Here is a 23,908-nt window from a genome sequence, read left to right as displayed (position 1 = left end):
GACCGCATGAAACAATAGCTCCAAAAAGTGTGAACTGCTCCCATTCTTCTGATCGAGTGTTACCTCTGAAACCTAATGATGACAATTTAAATGTCAGCGTTAACTATTTCACTGCTGATTATTTTAGGACAGAATTTAGCTGTGCCCATCTCGCAACCCCAAAATTCTTCCTATGCCTTCTCAGGGACTAAAAAACCCCAACCACCCCTTAATCATCAGCCAGAACCTTAGCTTCTCTACATGACAAATCTATGATGAAATTATACATTGTCTCACCCACCCTCAAAAAATCTAAGTTGAAGGCTGAAAGGGTGAGAACATTGCAAAATTAATTAAATTAAATATTCAAATAAATAACACAAGGGCTATTATACTGAATATATTATTTTAATATTTAACTCAAAATGGAGGTTTTTTAAATTTAGAAATCCTGCCAGTTTCATTTAGTCTGCTATAGAAGCATGGGGGCCAGGGTACTCCCAGTTATACCTCCATACATTTGGAGTTACATCATTGACTTCAGTGGAGTAACTCAAGATCTACGTTGGTGTGACTGAGAACAGAATTTGTCTCCTGGAGCCTTGCACAGATTTTAGTTTTAGTTCTCTGTGGCATACACCATGTTTTGACTATAAAGATTTAAAGTACTTCTGCTAATATTATTTAAGTAATAAAACAATTTATTTTTCATTTAGCATATATTTTGGAGGCACACATGGAGTGTGCAGTGTAGAAAATCTGAGCTAGATCTCTAATGTGAGCATGTCTTGCTGTGGCTTTGGAAAATGGAACAATGCATTTAGATGTGTGTAGCTGTTGGTTCAGCAAAGAGTATGTATTGTGAATATAACTTTCTTTAAGGGATACAGCTAAATTTTTAAAAAAAAATCACACGTCTGATTTTTTTTTTTACCTGTCGTCAAAAGTTTCACCTAAGATTACTGTAAGCAAAATAGGTTAAAGAAAATGTTTTCCATTTTTCTCAGTTTGTTTCAGGCATCAACAGCATTTTATACCCATATTCAGTTTCCTCTGTAGTAACTCAGTTTGCTATTTGTGTGTGACACAAAAACAAGAGAGACATCCATTGTAAACATAGGTAAATATGACTGTAAAACCCCAACTTTTCTGGAGGACTCAAAGGAAGGTGTAATGTCTGATAGTATTTTAACTGTTTTTTTTTTTATATTGACAATATTTCCATTTAGAGAGACAAGGTGGGTGAGGTAGTACCTTTCATTGGACCAACCCTGTAAGCTCAAAAGCTGTCTCTTTCACCAACAGAAGTTGGTCCAATGAAAAATGTTCCCTCACTCACCTTGTCTCTCTAATATCCTTTGGTCAACATGGCTACAACAACACCGCATACAATATTTCCATTTGACAGTGTTCTTTTCATCTAAGGTCCCTGGGTTCCAGTATGTTGAGTGACAGTAGTAGTAATTTCTGGAGGGTTCTTAGAAGTGTCTTATTTGGAGCATCAGTGTAAAGAGAGTGAAAGCTTTGATTATTAAACGTGTTAAATGCTTTTTTTCCTGTAACGAACTTGGAACATCCTTGCCCATGTGTTCTAGAAACAGCTGGTTTTAATGTTCCTGTAATGTTTGTATCAAAGAGGGCTTTTACCTTTTCCTCCCCTAAGTCTTTAATTACTTTGGGATGTATTACTGTATTTTTATTTTTCAAAAGACAGTGGTGTAAACAGTCCATCCAGCAAATGAATGTCTTGCATAATTGTAAAGGGATGAATAGAATAAAATCTGGTTCCCAACATTCCTAGTTATTTTGTTCTTTAACTTGAAGCAATGGGGCTGATCTGCTTTCATTTAAGGAGTAGTAGATTGAATGCATGGTAGGGAAGTATGTACAAAAACAGTCTTCTGCATTCTTAAACTCAAAGGTCATAAAACTGACTTGTAAGAGACCTCTTTACTGATATCCATGCATAGGTACTGTACTGTGCTTTTATAAAGTATAAAAGCTATTAGGTGGGATTTCAGATTTATTTTGTACCATGGATCTGAAGTTCATATAATATTCTAATTTCTAACCTAAGTTTGGTGCCATATTTTGACTGTTGAGATGTAGCATATCTAAGTGCTCTAGCTCAGTAGACGACTTCTTTAAAAGAGGGACTAACAAGCCTAAACCTTACCCATACATTGTTTCTTAGAGATTTCAGTATCAATCCTTTTAAAGCAGGGCTGATAAAGATCCACATCCTCAGCTGGAAGATCCACAAAGAAACCCAAGGTGCTATGTTTGTTGTCATCATGGATGCACAAATGAACCTATTCCTTTAGCTCTACTGTCTCTTTTATGATTACTTTTATTTATCGAGTACAATACAGATATAGAAGTTGTTTCTCTGAGGAGGTTACGGCCTAGTTATCTGGTCTGCTTTTGCTAGGAGTCAGACTATTAAAATGGTTGTAAATGTTCCTTGGCCATAAGGATGGTGATCAAGAAAAAGGCATTAAAAAGCTTTTAACTTGAGATACTCAGTGAGCCTCTTTGATCCAACAGTAAAGTAGAGGGGCTCCTTACTCTCCATGTGTCTAGGGAATACCCAGTATACAAATTACAAATTACAAATTTCAAGTGCTTATGGTTTCAGGAGTGGAAAGAAACCTTTCACCTTACTTCATTTAAATTCTATTTTTCACTCAAACTCTGCAGGATTGCCATGGACTTCATTCCTAAATGATGACACAGTCTGAAACTTTCAGTGGGCTTCTAAATCTACAATAGAATGCATCTGTTCCCGTCCAGTTCTCCTCCCTCCTCCATCTTGCCTCAGAGCTTAAAATAAGGGGACTCTTTAGCTGCTTGGGGCACCCTATCTTACTCGTCTTGGCTAATGAGAGACAGGCAGTGAGAGACAGGCATCCTTTAAAAAGTGGAAGTTAAATCCTAGTGAGGGAAATAGAAAGGAGCATAAACTCTGGCAAATGAAGTGTAAAAATATCATTAGGAAGACCAAAAAAGAATTTGAAGAACAGCTTGCCAAAGAATCAAAAAGTAATAGCAAAATTTTTTTAAGTACATCAGAAGCAGGAAGCCTACTAAATAATCAGTGAGGCCACTGGACGGTCAAGATGCTAAAGGAGCACTCAATGACGCTAAGGCCATTGGAGAGAAACTAAATGAATTCTTTGCATCAGTCTTCACGGCTGAGGCTATGAGAGAGATTCCCAAAACTGAGATATTCTTTTTAGGTGACAGATCTGAGGAACTGTCCCAGATTGAAGCGTCATTAGAGGAGTTTTGGGAACAAACTGATAAATTAAACAGTAATAAGTCACCAGGACCAGATGGTATTAACCCAAGAGTTCTGAAAGAACTCAAATGTGAAATTGCAGAGCTACTAACTGTAGTTTGTAACCTATCCTTTAAATCTGCTTCTGTACCAAATGACTGGAGGATGGCTAATTTTTAAAAAGAGCTCTAGAGGTGATCCTGGCAATTACAGGCCGGTAAGCCTGACTTCAGTACTGGACAAACTGGTTGAAACTATAGTAAAGAACAAAATTGTCCGGCTCATAGATGAACATAACTTGTTGGGGAAGTGTGAACAATTCTTTGAGGGGGTCAACAAGCATGTGAACAAGGGGGTGCAGTGGATATAATGTACTTAGATTTTTCAAGAAGCCTTTGATAAGGTCCCTCACCATAGGGTCTTAAGCAAAGTAAGCTGTCATGGGATAAGAGGGGAAAGTCCTCTCATGGATTGGTGACTGGTTAAAAGATAGGAAACAAAGAGTAGGAATAAATGGTCGGTTTTCAGAATGGAGAGAGGTAAATAGTAGTGTCCCCCATAGGTTTGTACTGGGACTAGTCCTATTCAGCATACTTATAAATGATCTGGAAAAAGGGGTAAACAGTGAGTGGCAAAATTTGCAAATGATACAAAACTACTCACGATAGTTAAGTCCCAGGCAGACTGCGAAGAGCTACAAAAGGATATCACAAAACTGGGTCACTGGGCAACGGAATGGCAGATGAAATTCAATGTTGAAAAATGCAAAGTGTAATACATATTGGAAAACATAATCCTAACTATACATATAAAATGATGGGGTCTAAATTAGCTGTTACCACTCAAGAATGAGATCTTGGAGTCATGATGAATAGTTCTCTGAAAACATCCACTCAGTGTGCAGTCGCAGTCTAAAAAGGGGTCTATTAAGAGTGGGTGAGTAAGGTTCTGTGACCTACAATGAGGAGGTCAGACTAGATGATCATGATGGTCCCTTCCCTTTTAGAGAATGGGTAATTGAGCCATAGAGCCATTAGTTCTCTGTTGCCCTGCACCTTGTGTAGTCATTTACACATGTACAGATCAGAATGGAGGCATCATACACCCACATTGCACTGATGTACATGACTACACAAAATACAGGACAGTCAAGAATTGGGGCCATAGAGATTGTGACTCGCCCAGACAGTCTGTGGCATTATTGGGAATTGAATCAAATCTATGGAATCCCAGTCTGCTGTCCATCTCTGGATAATGTGCAAGACAGATTGTAGATAATAAAATTATGCAAGAAGATAGTGGTTTTTAACTGTAATACATGAAAAAAGACACACAACTTCAGATTTGTGAATCCAGGGATCAGTGACCCTAAAATAGTCTGAGTTTTGAAATTATGTGGGAATTGTTTTGCCAGGAGAACTTTTAAGAAAATGAAGAAAATTCTGAAGTAGTTCATCTGACAGTTGGAAACTGGATATGTATTGAAGTTTTGTTTTCACTCAAGCCCTGTTTAATTTTCATATATATCAGTAAAATCACAAATGGATATTTTTGTTCGTTTCTAAATTTATAATGAAATTTTCTTAAATTTCTTTTAGTTTTAATATACTATCTCTCCCTCCCACCCCCACACCTCCCATTAACCCTTTCGGCTGCTAATTCTGTGCTCTCCTTTCCCATCATATTTTAAGCACACAACTCAAGATTCCTCCTTCATAAATCAAGCCCCGGCTATTTAATTTACATCCAATGAGACTTGCAGTCATCAAATTCAAATATATTCATTTAAGGCTTCATTTTGTTAAGTTTCCCTCTCCTATCTGGCCCTTTGAATAAAACATTAATTGTATTAAACACCTCTTTTTTTATTCAATTTTGAGAGAGGATAAAGTCTTAGTAATAAGTAATTATGAAGCCACCTGAAAGAGGCCTGTTGTTAATATTTGATGTGCAAAAAATATACACTTTAAAGTCTTTTTGTAATTGGATTTATTTTTGTCTGTCCATACTTGACAAATATGAAGAACATTTACAAATTTATACTGATTAAACAGCTGTGGCATTGTATGTGCCAAGAGCACTCATGTTTTGTTCCATATCAACTTGAAGTGTTTCATAAAATGCACTGAAAGTAACATTTTTGTGGCTTTTCTTAAATTATAAAAAGTTAAATCATTTTGGTGCTGTTTTCCATATGAAGAACTCAGCCTCTAGGGCTGATAAACATAAAGATGGAAATTCAGTATTGGAAGGTCAAGAGCAATTTCCCTATAGCCAAAAGAATCATGCAAGTGTTTTACAATGGAAACTTCAGTGGAGATTCTTAATTCCAGTCTCAAAAAGTGTTAGTGGAATATAAGCAAACATTGCAGAGCATAACAGTTGAAGACTTGAGAAACATACTTTTTGTTTCTAGCAACACAGAATTGGATGTCTTTCAAACCCAGCTTTCTTTACTGTAAATAAACAATAGCCCTATTTTATTCAAATTAGATGCATGGACTAACTTGGTCGTCTAGTGAGACAGCTCAATTGATCTTGATTTAAAGTGCATTTCTCCAAAGCTGGAGCAGGGACCCAGAGAATGACCAGCAAAATGATTTGAAGCAACACTTCTCTCCTACCTCTGGCCTTAATTGGTCTCAGGCGCCATTTCAGGGGGTTAGAGGTGCATGTATCACCTGTTAAAAATAACCTAAAAATAAATATATAAATTTAAATTAAATTTTAAAAAAGGTGTGTGTGTGTGTGTGTGTGTGTGTGTGTGTATATATACACACACACACACACACACACACACACACACACACACACACACACACACACATACTTTCTACCTGAATGCTTTATTTATATTGTGAAGGCTGTCCACAATGAGAGGGCTAGAAACCTCCTTTACTACAGAAGCAAACTAGCTGAGATTAGTGTTGATATTTACAGGTCTCAAAAGTCAAGGGAATCCCAGTTGCAAACTTCAGAGCTCCTCTACAGCTGCTCCGGAGTCCAGCCCGTGACTTTCCTGCAGCCCTCCCAGCCGCTCGCTCTGCTCTGCCGGGGGAGGGGGGAAATCCCGGACATTTTGAGTGATTTACAAATCCCCCCCGGACGCTATTTTTAGCACAAAAAGGAGGACATGTCTGGGTAAATCCGGACGAATGGTAACCCTATCCTTTTATTTTCCCTCAGGCTGGTAGAGTCATAGAAATGGTATGTTCAGCTTCCACTGGAGATCCTTATATTGCTGTATAAAAAATCACCTGCTAAGTAAAGTAGGATTTTTAATTTGCTTCAGAGGGAGACTTTAACCAGAGAGATGACCAGATCTGTAGGCAAAGTGGGGAATTAAAAGGTCAGGATAAAAGGGGAAGATTTTCAAGACTTTGGCAGAGATGTAAAGGAACCCAAGTCCCCCTAAAAAGGAGGAAAAAACCTCATGCCTATTGTCTAAATAGGCTAGGTGGGTCAGAGGAATGCTAATGAAATAATGAAGCCTTTTCACTTCTAATTCAATGGTTTAAATAGAGTATATGTCAGTAGTGATCTATGGGCTCCTAAACTACCATTGGATGGTTGTGACTATGTGAAACAGGGTGGTTTTCTCAAACCATTCCTTAGTGAACAGGTGACCACAGCACAGTCAGCATCCTTGTTGGCATTCGTCAGCATATTAGAGGCCAATAATTGAATAACCATGAAGACTGAACTATTTTTTTAATCTGTGGAGGTGGTCCTTCCAGATAATGGCTGCAGCACATAGAGAAGGTGATATAGGGACATCTGCAGTGCAGGTACCTTGCTTTTGAGAGGGAAATCCTCTGTTCAAAGAACTGTCAGTGTAGTACGTTTAAGGGTCTGCAGTATGAGATATTTTAGTTTCCAGTGAGCTGATTATGAGAAGTGTATTGACATGGTGGTGGCTTAATGTTTTTGTCTTCATAAAATAAGACATTCTGTACCTATTAAAATAATTTCATATGCAGTTGTTCTCTTGTATTTTAGAGTAAATGACATCTTCACTAATAATTGAATACTTAAACGAAAAGGGGAATAAATTTTACATTGCAGTCAAATAAATGTATGGTGGAAACCCTAGAAGATAGGAAGAGTGTCAACGGGCCAGTATTCAAAAAGGGCAGGTGGGATGACCCAGGTAACAATGAACTGATTAGCCTGACATTATTTCTGAGTGAAATAATGGAAAAATCCGTATGTCATTAAGCTGATAAAGAATTAAAGGATAGGAATATAATGTCAACATGGTTTTACAGAAAACAGTTCTCTTCAAACATCTTATTTTGTTCTTTGAGATTACACGTTGGGTTTACAAAATATGATTGTGTAGATGTAATATATTTAGACATTTTTGTAAAGTGTTTGACTTGGTACCTCACAACATTTTGATTAAAAATTTGCATAAATAATATATCAATAGAGCATATGTTAAATGGGTTAAGTGGCTAAGTGACAGATCTCAAAAAGTAGTCATCCGTGTGGGGGTCATCATCGAATGGGGGTGTTCTGAGGGAGGTGTCATGGGGATCTGTATGAGGCCCAGTGCTATTAAACAGTTTTATCAATGATCTAGAAGTAGATACTGTGGATGAAATACTGACACACAGATTGGTGAAGTGATAAATAATGATGGGGCCAGGGCAATCGTACAGAGTGATCTGGGTTGCTTGGCAACCTGGGCTTATCCAAATAAAATGCATTTTAATACAGCCAAATGCAAAATTGTACATTTAGGAAAAAGGAATGCAGGCCATATCTGTAGAATAGGGGAACTGTTCCTTGGAAAACACTGACTCTGAAAAGAATGAGATCATTTGAATGTATAAACAGAAACAGTGAGTTCGTTTTACCTCTTTATATGGCACTGGTGAGGCCTATTCTAGAATACCATATTTGCTTCCTATTTTTAAAAGGATGTTGAAAAACTGGAAAAGATGGAGTAAACAGCCAAAAATGATTTGAGGACTGGAGAAAATGCCAGTGAGATACTTAGAGCTCAGTCTGGTTAACTAATCAAAATAGTTTGAGATGTGAAAGTATAAATACTTTCACGGCGAGAAAATGCAGATAACAAAATTGTTCTTTAGTTTAGTTTAGTGGAGAAAAGCATCACAAGAACCAATGGCTGGAAGCCGAAGCCAGACAACAAAAAAATAGAAATAAGACACAGATTTTTAACAGTGAGGTTACTTGTGCATTTGAACAAACTACCAAGGGAATTATTGGGATTCTGTATCTCTTGATGTTTTCTTCTCAAGACTCGATGCCTTTCTGAAAGATATGCTTTAGCCAAATGCAAGTTATTAAGGCTCAATACAGAGGTGATATTGGGTGAAATTTTAAAGGCCTGTAATATACAGGTGGTTAGACTAAATGATTTAATGCTCCCTTCTGGCCTTAAAAATCTATGGAAAAACTGGCTCTACTCAACAGAAGCACATTGAAGGGTTCTTTGTTTAGCCGAAGATTTAAAATACCTTTGAGATCACACTATTGGTTCTTTAGTTCTTGTTCCAAAAAAGCTTTAGGAAAGCTAGGATATAAAACTTTATACACAAGTCTTGAACAGTAGCTGAAGAGACAGAACTCCTTTTCTGTCAATGATTTCAGCTTTCCTGTTATGATGCTTATATCGATGCAATTTAGGAAAGTGTAAAAATGAAAGTAGCTTTAAAAAAAATCTAAATTAAAAAATGTCAGTGAAATATTAACTAATTTTCCATGTTGAAATGAATAGGTGCAGTGAAACTCAATGTCGGGGGCCTGATTCTGAAGTTATGTGCACTTGTGTAAATTAGCAGTAACTCCAGAGGTATTCATCTGGAGAAAAAAAACAATGGAAGATTAGAATTGGGCTTATCTTCCATGCTGACCTTTATGAATAGTGGGTTACCTGTAAAAGGCTATTTTATTGTCCTTCTCTACATTTTTCTTTGAAACCCACTTGTGTCATGGTGCCTACAAACGTAATCGTGGTTAGGCAGCTGGCATCCTGTGACCACTGCTTATCCTATTGATTCTGATAGTCTCATTGTTAGTCTAATATTCAATAGTCTTGTGCTCCCCATCAGTTTGTCATATCAATCTACAGTAGAACCTCAGAGTTACGAACACCTCAGGAATGGAGGTTGTTCATAACTCTGAAATGTTCGTAATTCTGAACAAAAAGTTCTGGTTGTTCTTTCAAAAGTTTACAGCTGAACATTGACTTAATACAGCTTTGAAACGTTACCATTGTGACAGGTTCGGTCACAGAGAACCTGTTGGGACTGTCACCTGATGTGCTGAAACTACCTCTGAGCCCATTTTCCCTGTCAGCTTGGGACTCCAGAACCCTGTCTTGTTGAGCCAGACATGCTAGTCTGCTGCAACACAGACCCAGGTCTGAACCACGCCCCCAAAGCTGCAGGCTTTAACAGAAAACCATTCAGCAGGTACTCCCGTCTCCAGCACCCAACACCCAGTTCCCAATGGGATCCAAACCCCAAATAAATCCGTTTTACTCTGTATAAAGCTTGTACAGGGTAAACTCCTAAATTGTCTGCCCTCTATAACACTGATCGAGAGAGATGCACAGCTGTTTGCTCCCCCAGGTATTAATCACTTACTCTGGGTTAATTAATAATCAAAAGTGATTTTATTAAGTATAAAAAGTAGGATTTAAGTGGTGTCAAGTAATAACAGGCAGAACAAAGTAAATTACCATGCAAAATAAAACAAAACACACAAGTCTAAGCCAAATACATTAAGAAACTGAATACAGGTAAATCTCACCCTTAGAGATGTTCCAAAAAGCTTCTTTCACAGATTAGACTCCTTCCTAGTCTGGACCCAATCCTTTCCCCTGGTACAGACCTTGTTAGTTCCAGCAGGCATCTTAAGTGAAAAGCAGGGGATTTCACATGACTGAGGACCCTTCTGTTCTGTTCCACCCCCTTTGATATCTTTGGGACAAGGTCGGGATCTTTTGTCTCTCTGGGTTCCCACCTCTCTTTCGAAATGGAAAAGCACTAGGTTTAAGATGGATTCCAGTACCAGGTGACATGGACACATGTCCTGTAAGACCCCAAGCCTCCATTCTTCCTGGACTGACTCACAGGAAGGCTTGGAAGTAAACAGAGCCATTTACAACCAATTGTCCTAGTTAGTCAATGGCAAGATTCCAAGCCACCATTAAGGGCCCACACTTTGCATAATTACAATAGGACTTCAGAGTTATACTTCATATTTCTAGTTACAGATACAAGAATGGATACATGCATACAAATAGGATGAACACACTCAGTAGATTATAAGCTTTGCTGTGATACCTTACAAGAGACCTTTTGCATAAAGCATATTCCAGTTACATTATATTCACACTTATAAACATATTTTTTATAAAGCATATGGAGTCCATCACAACCATGCAAACAAAAAATTCTTTCTCTTTATTTTTTTCAGTAGTTTACGTTTAACACAGTACTGTACTGTTTGCCTTTTTATTTTTTTTTTTTTTTGGGGGGGGAGGGGGAGAGTCTCTGCTGCTGCCTGATTGCATACTTATGGTTCTAAATGAGGGGTTTGAGTGACTGTTCAGTTCATAACTCTGGTGTTCGTAACTCAGGTTCTACTGTATTGTGTTAGATGAAACTTCGATTGTAAACTCCTTTGGGCAGGGATATAATTTATATGTTTGTACCTAGTACAGTGAGGCTCTGGCGTTTAGTGTAGCTGTCTCTTTATTATGTAAAAACAAAAAATGAAGAAATATGGGTACAGTTGTATCATAGATAATCATGTTTACTAAATATACACAAACGTGCAAGGCCTAGCTACATACATACTGCTGATATGGTTTCTGGTGGCTTCTAAAACATTGAATGGGTCACAAACTATTTAAAGGGTAGCTACCCTATCCCTATAACACTACGGTATCTCAAACATAAGATGAAAATACCGAAAGTTCATTTTTTGGTTTGATATACTGGTAATTTAAATGTAATAGATGGCATGAAATTTAGTCAAAAGACTTAGTCTGAATTTTTATGGGAAGAAATTGTTGATGAGAAATGTTTGCCAAAGGGTAAGGATTTTTTTTTTTAACTCAGCATAGTGATAAAATAAAACCCACAGCTTATTGGAATTACTGAAAAAAGCATGAGACCTGTATAGTATCAGTTGTTTATCCCAACCACTTTATGTACATAGCTGTGATTTTTTTTAGAACTGTGGAAAGAATTAATATTAAATGGAAACAATGGATAACATTATTTATCAGTCTTATTTTTTGAAATTCTCAACATGTCTCCCCTTTGCTCACACTCTGTCCCTTCCCCCTACTATCTTTTAGATTTTTCACTGTGAATGAGAATAGGAGAAAAAATTATCCGCAAAAATTTTTGGGAAAGGAGATGGTTGTGATGCGGGGGGGAGGAGGAGGCACCAGAATGGATGGAGGAGAGTGACAGTTTGCTGACTAGCACAAAGGAGCTCTGGTTCTAGGATCTGTCTGTGCTCTGTTACTATTTTAAATCCTCGTCTTCACTACTTTAAAAAAAAAAAAGTGAATTTTAATTCCGGTTTCTCTAGGTAAAAATGCAATGAAGATAAGGTATGTTAGTTTTACCACCAGGTAAACTAGGAGAAGTCAGCATTATACATCCCCATGGGGGCTGACCTCTCCTAGTTTGCCTCACATAAAACTACTGTGCCTTCTCTTTGATTTTATCTGGAGGTAGCTCACATGCCTTAGTTACCCTGAGATAAAAATATACCTTTATTTAGCAGTAAAGACAAGGCCTAACAAATACACTGGTATGTAGCTATAAAAATTTAATAAGCTGGCAAACAGTTCACTGTATGTTGATTTTCCAGTATACCTCTACCCCGATATAACGCTGTCCTTGGGAGCCAAATAATAATAATCGTACTGCGTTATAGGTGAAACTGCGTTATATTGAACTTGCTTTCATCTGCCGGAGTGTGCAGTCCCGCCCCCCCCGGAGTGCTGCTATATCGGGTCGCGTTATATCGGGGTAGAGGTGTATTATAATTCAGGAGCACATTCTAGTGCTCAATTTACCTTCTCTCTCTCTCTCTCTGTCTCCCTGGTATTGATATGGCCCCATCAATGTAGTATCTGAATGTCTCACAATGGTCTGATTCTGAAATCAATGAGACCGTGCCATTAGGATAAAGCCCTAACATTGTGAAGAATATCAGCATTCAGAAGATAAATTTTACGCTTAACCCTCAACATTGCTTTTGGTACCTTAATATTTGTCTATTTCTTATTTGCAGCTACTATGGAAGCAGGCACACAGCTACCCTCTATTTCATCTCCTTATGGAGATTGACTCTTACATGTTCTCATGTGTGAACCAGACGGCTGTACGTGAGGAACTAGAGGATGAAACGCGAAGGCTGTGTGATGTTAGACCCTTTCTTCCTGTCCTCAAACTAGTGACAAGGAACTGTGACCCAGGGGAAAAACTGGATTCCAAAATAGGTGTCCTTATAGGAAAAGGTAATTTTGAATTTTTTCTCTTTTGTTTTATTTGGAAAAGGGAGGGAGAATTTATTTTGTGTAAGTTAGTTTCACAGAGACCATGATATCTCTGCCACAGCCCTTATCTTCTAGAACTACCCATTCTAAAGCAGATAGAAAATGTAACTTTAGAATTTTTTTAAACACCATTATAACACTAACACCAGAAGTTTCAAAAATTGTAGTGAGGTCATTTTTGTAACCAGAATAAATAGAATTAACAAAAACAAACGATACATATCTGGTGAAGTCACAATGCACAAGAATGAAGTTCAAGTGGCTGGAACCATCTGAAAAGTGCAAGAGACATGAAGTGGATAAAGTGCCTTACTGCTAGTTTGAAATATAATTTAACAAAAATAATAAAAATCAAAATCACTTCTGATTAATGATGACAGTGGCATGACATTTACAGCCACTTAGATCAATTTTCTGAAGATATGATCTTTAATGGGTTCTCAGTCTTTGGCCTCCAGCTCCCATCATGAGATTTAGCAGAACTCCCTAGCTCAAAGAAGTTTGACTTCTGAGACAGAAAAAGCACTCAGCACAGATCTCCCTGCTTGCACTGTTAGTGCTCCTCCAACTGTGGCTACTTCAGCCTTAGCCAGTCCCTGATTGACCATAATCAGGCAAGAAGTTTCCTGCAGAGAACCAAAAAGAACAGAGATGGAAGAGCTGATATGATAGTGATAATAGTTGTAGCTCCTGCCTAATCACAATCAAAAAGCATATGGCTCGAAGTTTATAAGGGTAGTGGCCTTTGCTAGTCAGGGATTCGTAAAACAGGACTCATTTTGAACTATTACTGCCTCAGAGGGCCAAAAAGCTTTGGGCTGGGGGAATTCTGCCAGTTTCACACAGGGAGCATGAGACCTATAAGTGAAAATCCCATGAGATATTTCCAAAGAAGTACAGACAAATATTTTCCTGCTCCCCCATCACATAAGTGTGTGTGTGTGTGTGTGTGGAGAGGGGGTTATTTTTTATTTTCCTTGTGATACATCTTGCCAGAGAAGGAGGCCCCTTGAAACTCACAGTACAGAACTTCTGTATCACATTAACATCTGTCTGAAACAGAAGATCAAGGGTCTACGTCCAAAGAGATTCCTAACACCTGAGTTGATTTTTAAAGGCCTGCTTAGTTGTTTTTAGTGATCAGAAAAAAGTATTCTATGGTGAAGGGTGTTAGGATAAGGATCCTAATGTGTGTAAGAAGGTAGCAATTAGGGCTGTCAAGCAATTAAAAAAATTAATTGCGATTAATAATAGAATACTATTTATTTAAATATTTTTGGATAATTTCTACATTTTCAAATATGTTGACTTCAATTAAAACACAGAATACAAAGTGTGCAGTGTTCACATTATATTTATTTTTATTACAAATATTTGCACTGTAAAAAAACAAAAGAAACCGTATTTTTCAGTTTACCTAATACAAGTACTGTAGTGCAATCTCTTTGTCATGAAAGTTGAATTTACAAATGTAGAATTACGTACCAAAAAAACCCTGCATTCAAAAATAAAACAATGTAAAACTTTAGAACCAACAAGTCCAGTCAGTCCTACTTCAGCCAATCGCTCAGACAAACAAGTTTGGTTACAATGTACAGGAGATAATGCTGCCCGCTTCTTGTCTACAATGTCACCTGAAAGTGAGAACAGATGTTTGAATGGCACTGTTGTAGCTGGTGTCGCAAGATATTTACATGCCAGATGCACTAAAGATTCACATGTCCCTTCATGCTTCAACCACCATTCCAGACATACAGGGCCATCCCTAGCGGCATGCGGAGCCTGGGGCAGAAATGATGGATTCATCTCTTCCGGGACCGACTGCGCCGGCCAATCACACCAGCCCGCGGGGCCCCCCAAAGTGCAGGGCCCAGAGCAGTCGCCCCAATTCGCCCCACCCAAGGGATGGCTCTACCAGAGAGCATGCGTCCTTGCTGATGATGGGTTCTGCTCAATAACGATCCAAGGCAGAGTGGACCAACATATGTTCATTTTTCATCATCTGAGTCAGATGCCACCAGCAGAAAGTTGATTCAGTTTTTTGGTGGTTCAGGTTCTGTAGTTTCTGCATCTGAGTGTTGCTCTTTTAAGACTTCTGAAAGCGTACTCCATACCTTGTCCCTCTCAGATTTTGGACAACACTTCAGATTCTTAAACCTTGCGTCGAGTGCTGTAGCTATTTTTAGAAATATCACATTGATACCTTCTTTGCGTTTTGTCAAATCCGCTGTAAAAGTGTTCTTAAAACGAACATGTGCTGTGTCATCATCCAAGACTGCTATAATATGAAATATATGGCAGAATGTGGGTAAAACAGAACAGGAGACATACAATTCTCTCTAAAGGAGTTCAATCACAAATTTTAATTAATGCATTATGTATTTTTTTAATGAGCATCATCAGCATGGAAGCATATCCTCTGGAATGGTGGCCGAAGCATGAAGGGGCATATGAATGTTTAGCATATCTGGCACGTAAATACCTTGCAATGCCAGCTACAATGTGCCATGCAACAAATGCCTATTCTCACTTTCAGGTGACATTGTAAATAAGATGCAGGCAGCAGTATCTCCCGTAAATGTAAACCAACTTGTTTGTCTTAGCGATTGGCTGAACAAGTAGGACTGAGTGTACTTGTAGGCTCTAAAGTTTTACATTGTTTGAGTGCAGTTATGTAACAAAAAAAAATCTACATTTGTAAGTTACACTTTCATGATAAAGAAATTGCACTACAGTACTTGCATGAGTTGAATTGAAAAATACTATTTTTTATCATTTTTTACAGTGCAAATATTTGTAATAAAAATAATATAAAGTGAGCACTGTATACTTGCTATTGTTTTTCATAGAAATCCATTATTTGAAAATGTAGAAAAACATCCAAAAATATTTTAATAAATTTCAGTTAGTATTCTACTGTTTAACAGCGTGATTAATCGCCATTTATTTTTGTCAGTTAATTGCGTGAGTTAACTGCGATTAATCGACAGCCCTAGTAGAAACCTATTCTTGTTTTGCGTAGTTGGTGGCTTTTTGATTCAGCTAGCTTGGTATGATTCATGGTTTCTTAATAGTTGCACTTAGACATCTTTCAACATACAATGAAAAGGTGTTAAGCTATTTTGTAGAGGCTTAACACTGCTCTATGAGTGAATTGCTTTTGGCCTTTTTAGTACAGAATTTTCATCTTTAAATATATCGTCAAATTATTCACTTTCAGATACAAATGAAGATAAATAGGGACTAGTGAGGTCATACATTGCATAGCAAAACAATGGAGAATTGTTAGTCCTTTTATACAGACTACAAGTTTTGTTTAGGTTTCAGCAGCAAACTGTCTGCTTGTTTGTTCAAACTGACAATGGAGCCATTACTGACATAGCCTGTTTAAACACTCCAAAAATAGTATTCTGAAAGATTATTTGATTATTCCAGTTTTTATGACTCTGCAAGACATTTATGGACAGAGCTAGCCTTGGGCTCCTATTTTGTGCTTTGGAAAAATGATTCATTCCAATATGAACTTTGCCGGGTTCTCAAAAGGTGCTTTAACACAATTTGGAGAATATTTTTCTAAGTGTGAGAGAAATGTGATGTTTGTATATGCCCTTGCTTCATTAGGTATTGAAGAAGTAGAGCTGAGATCTTTCTGCTTTTGGTTTACATAGGTTTAGCAAAGCTACACCAGTGAATTTGGTTTGTGCAAATTTTTAATCTTTTGGTTTTGACCGGAGTATCAGATTTGTACTAATTCAAAAATCACCAAGAGAAATGCTAGAGTAAACTTGTCTGTTTGCTACACCATTAGTTCTTGTAAGCCACCCAGACCATCTTTCCATCCTCTTCTTCTACCTTTACCTAATTATTTGTGGGAGGGAGAACTGGTGGCTTGCAAACCCTTTCTCCTTGATGTCTTCAAGCTATGTCTGGCCACACTGCTTTACCTACCGTCTGCTGCCTTGCAGGATAGGAGGGAGCAGGGAAGTAAAGTGGTTTAATCTTGCGATCTTTTGGGGTCAGGGAGTAGGGGTGCTCTCTTATTTAGCAGTGACATGGAGAGGCTTTTGTTCTTGCTGTTGAACTGAGTCCTTACCCCAGACTGCATTAACATTTCTGCTCTCAAAACTGAATTCAAAATTGTATGGAACGCTCAACCCAGAATAGTTAGTTCACTCTTCAGCAGCTCTTCTGGTTCTGCAGGATGAACAGGAATAAAGTGAAGTTAAAACTTACTTACTAAGCAAAATAAGCATAGAATCATAGGATTGGAAGGGACCTCGAGAGGTCATCTAGTCCAATCCCCTGCACTCATGGCAGGACTAAGTATTATCTAGACCGGGGTGGGCAAACTCCGACCCGCGGGATTGCCAGCTCTGTGGTGCCACGGGCCTCTCACCACTCCCGGAAGTGGCCGGCACCATGTCCCTGCTGCCCCTGGGGGGGGCAGAGGGCTCTGCGTGCTGCCCTTACCTGTGGGTACCACCCAATGCAGCTCCCATTGGCCAGGAATGGGGAACTGCGGCCAAGGGGACTTCGGGGGAGGGCCACGGGGACGTGGTGCCGGCTGCTTCCGAGAGTGGCGCAGGGCCAGGCCAGGCAGGCAGGCCATCCCGGAGCCGCTCCAGATAAGCAGCGCTGGGCCGGAGTCCGAACCCCTCCAGCACCCCGCAGCCCAACTCCCTGACCTGAGCACCCCTCCTGCACTCCAACCCCCTGCTGCACGCCTCCTGCACCCCAACCCCCTCCCCTGAGCCCTCTCGTACATCCCGCACCCCTCCTCTGCCCCAACCCCTTGCCCTGAGCCCCTTCCTGCACACTGTACCCCCTCCCACAGCCTGCACTCCCTCCCGTACCCTAGCCCTACATTCATGGCCCTGCATGCAATTTCCCCACCCAGATGTGGCCCTCGGGCCAAAAAGTTTGCCCACCCTGATCTAGACCATTCCTGATAGGAGTTTCTCTAACCTGCTCTTAATCTCCAATGATGGAGATTCCACAACCTCCCTAGGCAATTTATTTCAGTGCTTAACCACCCTGACCGTTAGGAAGTTTTTCCTAATGTCATATATGGATCTGAACAAAAAATCTTAGTCTAGGAGATTTGCCAAACAACCAAATTCTCTGCTGTATGTTTAAGAAGTACCATTGCTTGTATTTGGCTTCAAGGGGAGGAATCTCAGTTTGGATTATTTATTTTCTATAGATTTCTGAGGTAAAAAAGGCCAAACTCTTCTATCTTCTAGAATTTTTTGTTCAGAATGTCTCTTTAAAATTATTTCTCTAAATCTTATTAAAAATGGTAGAGTCCACAATTAAGATCCAGGGACCATACTCTGGCAAGAAACTGAGGAACTCTCCCCTTTTTGGTAGCTGGGCTGGAGAGCAGCGTTTCTTGCCAGGATGTTGCCCCTAGAACAAATTGGGGTCTGGCTAATAGGTGTCATTAAAACTTTTCAAGCTGTGACTTGGTATAGTTTTAATAAGTCTTTTCATAATCAAGTAAAAATGTTATGAGGTGAAGAGGAACACAAATGTAGTGTTTTAACTCCTTTATTTTAGAAATGGGGTGTGTTTTCTCCCCAATTTTATGCATGACTTTTTGTTCTAGGGCATACAAATTCTATAGAAAAATGCTGTATGCAAAATATCAAGTATCTTGTAATATCTTACATAAGTTGTGGTAGTGACTCCATGGTTAACATTGTATTGTGATTTTCTTTTAGAGCAGGACTAAAGTTCTCTGTATTACTGATTGAATTCCAGGTCTGGTACAAAAACTGTCCTGGAGAGATTAGAATTTTCTGTGTCATCTTGGAAGTAAAAAATGTTTAGGTGGGAAAATATGTGAACTGAGGCTAATGGAATATTCATTTAGCCTTAACTGGTGATTTTCTTTTTAGTGATTATGTTGATTTAAAAACACATAAGCAATCTTAACACTGTTAACAAAGGTTTTGAGGGGGTGTGGTTGGGAATAGCTATACAATATTTATGCATCTAAATATTCCTTGTTTGATTGAATCTTTTTAGGCCTCCATGAGTTTGATGCCTTACAAGATCCTGAAGTGAAAGAATTCCGTAGTAAAATGCGGCGAATCAGTGAAGAGAAACTCCTGTCACTTGTGGGCCTGTCTTGGGTTGATTGGCTAAAGCACAGTTATCCACCAGAACAAGAACCCTCAGTCCCAGAAAACTTTCAAGATAAACTCTATGGCGGAAATCTTGTAGTGGCCATTCATTTTGATAAGTGCCAGGTAGAGTTACTTACTAGATGCCAGAATAGAAGTCTTTTTACATACATGTACTTTTTGATTTGGGATCACAGTTCATATGTGAACTATACTTCATGTTTGCTTTGATGTGAGACGAACAATCTGCTCCCTTTATTTGTCTTGTAAACAATAGTTCTCATGCACAACCAAAAAACTTTATTTAAAAAATAGTTAATGTTGGAACTTAAGTGTAGTCCAGCTAATAACCCAGAAAATTGCACTTCCTGTCCAGAAGGGGAAAAAGCACTAGTTTCAAGCCAGTTTTATTTTAATTCTCTTTGGATTATTGCTTTCACAAGCATGAAGAGTTACTTTTAGGGGTCCAGCACAAAGAGGTCTTATCTCATGCTTCCCACTGTTCTCCCTTTTGCTTTTTTTATAAACTATTTTTATTTAATTAATACATTTTAACAGGTTTACAAATCTTGCCATTTAAATATCAGAAACAAAACAATAATCATTATAACAGTGAGTTACCATTTAAAGAAACATACAGGAATAATCTGCCTATTTAACGGGGTGTTACCTTTTTACAGAATGAGCATAATTCCTCACATATATTGTCATTTCTACTAATTTTATAAAATTGAATAAAATCTCTGATTATACATTTAACAGACCAGGTATGTCTATCAAATATTAATATTAAAAAAAAAAAAAAAAAAACTGGGCAGATGTGCTAATTTTTTGGAGGTGAATGTACTTTGAGTAATGAATACAAGGTACCCCATTATCTAAGTATCTATTTGTCCTCTATTTTGCTGGGTACGTAATTGGTAGTTAACTTTTCCATAACCACAACCTCCCATATTTTTCTGAACCATACCTCTACTGTTGGAATATTTTTCCTTTTCCGGTGAGATGCTATGAGTGTCCAAGCACCTACCAGAAGATACGAGATTAATTCTTCTTTTTGTGCGACTTTTTGCTAGGAAATCCATGGGGTATTAATAATAAATATCCATCCACTTGTGATATTTGATTACAGATTGCATCCCGATACTCTCTCATGACAGGACATATCTACCATATATGCACAAAGTGTCATTTTTTTTTTTAGAAAATTTCTCCAACACTTATCCCCATTCAATCTATATATTTTTTTTGACTGGAGTGAGGAACCACTGAAACAGTACCCTAAAGACATTTTCTTCTGTGGTGCTACAGACTGAGGTCACTGGTCCTCTTTTCTAGATCAAATGCTATTCCTCTGGGGTAATTTGTCTATCCTGGTCCTTTCATATGTGGATTTTTTTTTTGGTTAGGAAATTTGTCTGCCAACATTGATTATAAATTAGTTTAAAATTTTTGTTTCTTAATCATGGTTGATATTACTTGTATTAAAGTTATCTTTCTATATAAAAGTTTTTTTAGAAAGCTGAGAAACACAATACCTAACTTTGAAAGTATTCATACCCAGGGAAAGTGGGCAACTTAAAGCTAGTTTTGAGTTATAAACAAGTTAGAAAAATTTCTTTACTGAATAGGTGACCAACTATTTGTATTCCATCTCTCCCAATCTTTAAAGCTCTCTGGTTTGTGATTAGGTTAAGATCTGGATTTTTTGAAATGGGTATCATTGGTAAGGGGAAAGCACTTATCTCTAGTTCTATCCCAAACCCATAGAGTAGCCTTTGCTAAAGGATGTGTATAAATTTCTGGAGAGCATAATATTTTATTAATCCATGGTAGCCTAGCAGTGTTTACATTGCCACAATTGTTCTATAACCCAGTGTTTGGCTGGGTTAGAGCTCTTCCAATCCACTACCCCTTTGTTTTGTTTTAATATTACTATAGAATATTTGGATTAGCTAGTCCCCATTCTGTTCGAGAAGTTCTGTACAAAGTACCTGCACTCACTTGTAGTCTTTTCTTATTCCATATTAATTCTAACAATATCCTCTGTGTTCCTGCTAGGGTTTTATCTGGGATGATCACTAGAAAGATTTTGAAACAAGAAAGATAACATTGGCAAAATATTCATTTTGACACTGACTGTTCTTTCCAGCCAAGAAATTGCATACTTCCTCCAGCACTCCAGATCTTTTTGTTGAAGTAGTGACATTTAAATTGTAGAGCTTTTCACGATTGTCTGAGATTTGAATCCCCAGGCATTTTATAGAATTTGTTTCCCATTTGTACCCAAATGTTCTCTGAAGGAATGACTTCTTGGAGTCTGACTCCCTTTGTTTTTACAGCACTAGAATGAATCAGGATGGCTGATTTTTAAAAAAAAGTTCTCAGAACCATTGAGTACATATGGTGCAGATTCTGACCCAACTCTTAGCTATTCATGCTCTTAAATCAACTGTTCTGATTTTAAACTTGATACTAATAAAATCTCTCTGATTGAAAAGTGATTGATTGGAAACAGTAAAGAAGAACTTTGCTGATTTGGTGAAAAAGAATGAGCCTGACTGTATAATTGAGGCTGGATAATCAGTGACAAAACAACAACAACAACATTCTTCCATGTCCAGCTTAATATGAATCTTCTCTCGTACCTTCCCAACGAAGGCCTGGCTCCAGAGGCTCATGTATTTCTCACTTCCAGATTAATTTACTGTAATTCTTTGAATCTGAAGCGGATACAAAAACACTGTGAAAATTGTAGCTAGTGCAGAATGTGGCTGTCTGACTTCTCCATGGTTTAGATTGCTGTGAACACATCAAACTTATCTTGTGGTCCCTCCATTGCTTCCCAGTCCATTTCTGATGCCAGATGGCTCCAATAGCCATTAATAGTTCCGCTTTGGTACATTAGCGCTATCTGGGTGTTTCTGTTTGTGCTTTGTTAGTTTTATAAAAGCAATAGTCAGAAGAGAATTAAAAAATAAAGAATGGAGAGTGGCGTCTCCTTTCAACCAGAGAGAGCAAACTGAGGAATTACAGAAAGGGTTATCCCCTAAATAATTATCTAATAATCCCCAAGATTAGCTGCCTAGAATACATCAACCAACTATGACATTAATCAAACTGGCTCCTTGATCTAGAGAGAAACCATCTCTCTCTCACATTTAAATACATGTAAAGATACTCCCCAAATAAGAGTCTGTAATTCAGCATCAGCAATTGTAGGGAGAGACTGCTTCACTCCATGGCTCCCTCACATTAGTTATGGTGAGGGTTAGGGGACAAAAGAGGCCCCTGGGGTCTGGCAACAGCTGTAGGAAGGGAGGCTGATGTGGACCATACCATTTTAAAATTGAGAAAACGTTGAATTGATTTTGACTTAGTTTATTATGGTTATAATTTTCCATTTGAGAGGCTTGGCTTTTTACCAAGAAATCTATATATAAATAAAACACAAGACAAAATAATGCAAGCTAGACCACACTACATTTGTAAATTGCTTTTAAGAGTGATTACATTTTTCTAGAGTATTTTTTTTAAATGAAAACTCTGTGTGAGTTGTTACAAATCAACTTGTGCATAACACATGTTGAGACGGGGGAGAGGGAAGGTTTCTATGGAAGAAATATATTTCTCCTTTTTGAGACTCTCTTTAATTTCACCATAACTTGTATCTGTGGTAGTCTCAAAGAAACTAATTTAGGTACAATAACTACATAACTTTCTTTTAGAACAAAAAATAGTTTATATGCATATTCCCCAGGCTGCTCTAATCTCTGAAATCAATCTAAAATGTTTAACTGAAAATTCAGATTCTTCCAATATTCTGTACATAATCACATCAGGTATCTGCCACTTCCCCCAAAAAAATCAAATATATTTTTTGGAAAAATAATTCTGCTAGCATAGCCTAATTTTTTTAACCGCCTGCCTGGTTTTTTTCATGCAAGATTTTACTTACAGGACAATTTGATAAATATCTCTGTGTTGTGTTGCATCTGTTTTGCCCACTTGTTGCATCTTGTATTTAGGCCATAATCCTGAAATTGACTTCACGGGTAGCTTGTGCAAAGGCAGTTGCAGGTTTGAGTCCTTGGGTCCAAATCCTGCAAAGACCTATGTACATGTTTAACTTTATTCACTGTGACCAGTTCCATTAAGAACATGCAGGATTGGGTCTTAGATTATAACTTTTTTGGGCAGGGTCTGTCACTTGCTATTTGTCTTGACCTGGTTGAACCCACTAGGCACTGCTGCATGACAAATAATGATAATCAATAGTTATATACAGGCAAGTAACTTTATGATTTAAAGCATGCAAACTCACAAGCTTAAAACAGATAGATATTACAAATATAGACTTTATTTTATGTTTTCCTTATTTGAGCTTGGCTGCAAGTCAAGGGCTCCCAGAAACACTGTTATCATATTATTGATCCCTTTGTGGTAAAATTTAAAAATAAAAATCATAAATAGAAAACACTAAAATGTTGATTGTATATTCAGTTTTGGTAGACTAATATTTCTACTTAAGCTTTTGTACTCTTAAAAGTTGTCTTGATGATAGCCAGGATTAGGAGATTAACCCTCCTAGAAGCTATGAGATGGTTCTGTTTCACTCACAATAGTTGTATACAGATTAACCATAGTTGCCTTAATGATGATATTAAAAATAGATTTTCATAATTTTTATTTTTTTGTGGAAAGTGCAAATATGAAATCTAGATACATGCCAAAATGAGGTTCTGTATATCTGAAGTAACCTTTCCTTGAGAGAATATATTCACACAAATGAAATAACTTAAAATAGTAATAATAAAACCTATACACAAGCATTGTATCAGGTTATAAATCCAACTATGACAGATACTTTTGCGACATTTATCAATACACTTCTACCTCGATATAACGCTGTTCTCAGGAGCCAAAAAATCTTACCGTGTTATAGGTGAAACCGCGTTATAT

At 37.8% G+C, this 23,908-nt stretch overlaps 1 protein-coding gene across 6 annotated transcripts in view; it reads left to right on the top strand.

Moving 5' to 3' along the window:
• The window catches only part of PIK3CB (phosphatidylinositol-4,5-bisphosphate 3-kinase catalytic subunit beta), a 210,790-nt gene that overhangs the window by 105,699 nt on the left and 81,183 nt on the right, over positions 1–23,908 (top strand). For all 6 annotated transcript variants that reach the window (XM_054040185.1, XM_054040186.1, XM_054040187.1 and 3 more), the window contains 2 exons: positions 12,554–12,779; positions 18,849–19,072. In XM_054040185.1, coding sequence (XP_053896160.1) covers positions 12,554–12,779; positions 18,849–19,072 — 450 coding nt within the window. The remainder of the gene's footprint in view (positions 1–12,553; positions 12,780–18,848; positions 19,073–23,908) is intronic.

Source organism: Malaclemys terrapin, chromosome 9 (assembly GCF_027887155.1).
Source record: "Malaclemys terrapin pileata isolate rMalTer1 chromosome 9, rMalTer1.hap1, whole genome shotgun sequence".
Classification (NCBI taxonomy): domain Eukaryota; kingdom Metazoa; phylum Chordata; order Testudines; family Emydidae; genus Malaclemys; species Malaclemys terrapin.
Note: the sequence above shows the minus strand (reverse complement) of the source record. Positions and strands in the feature narration are given on the sequence as shown.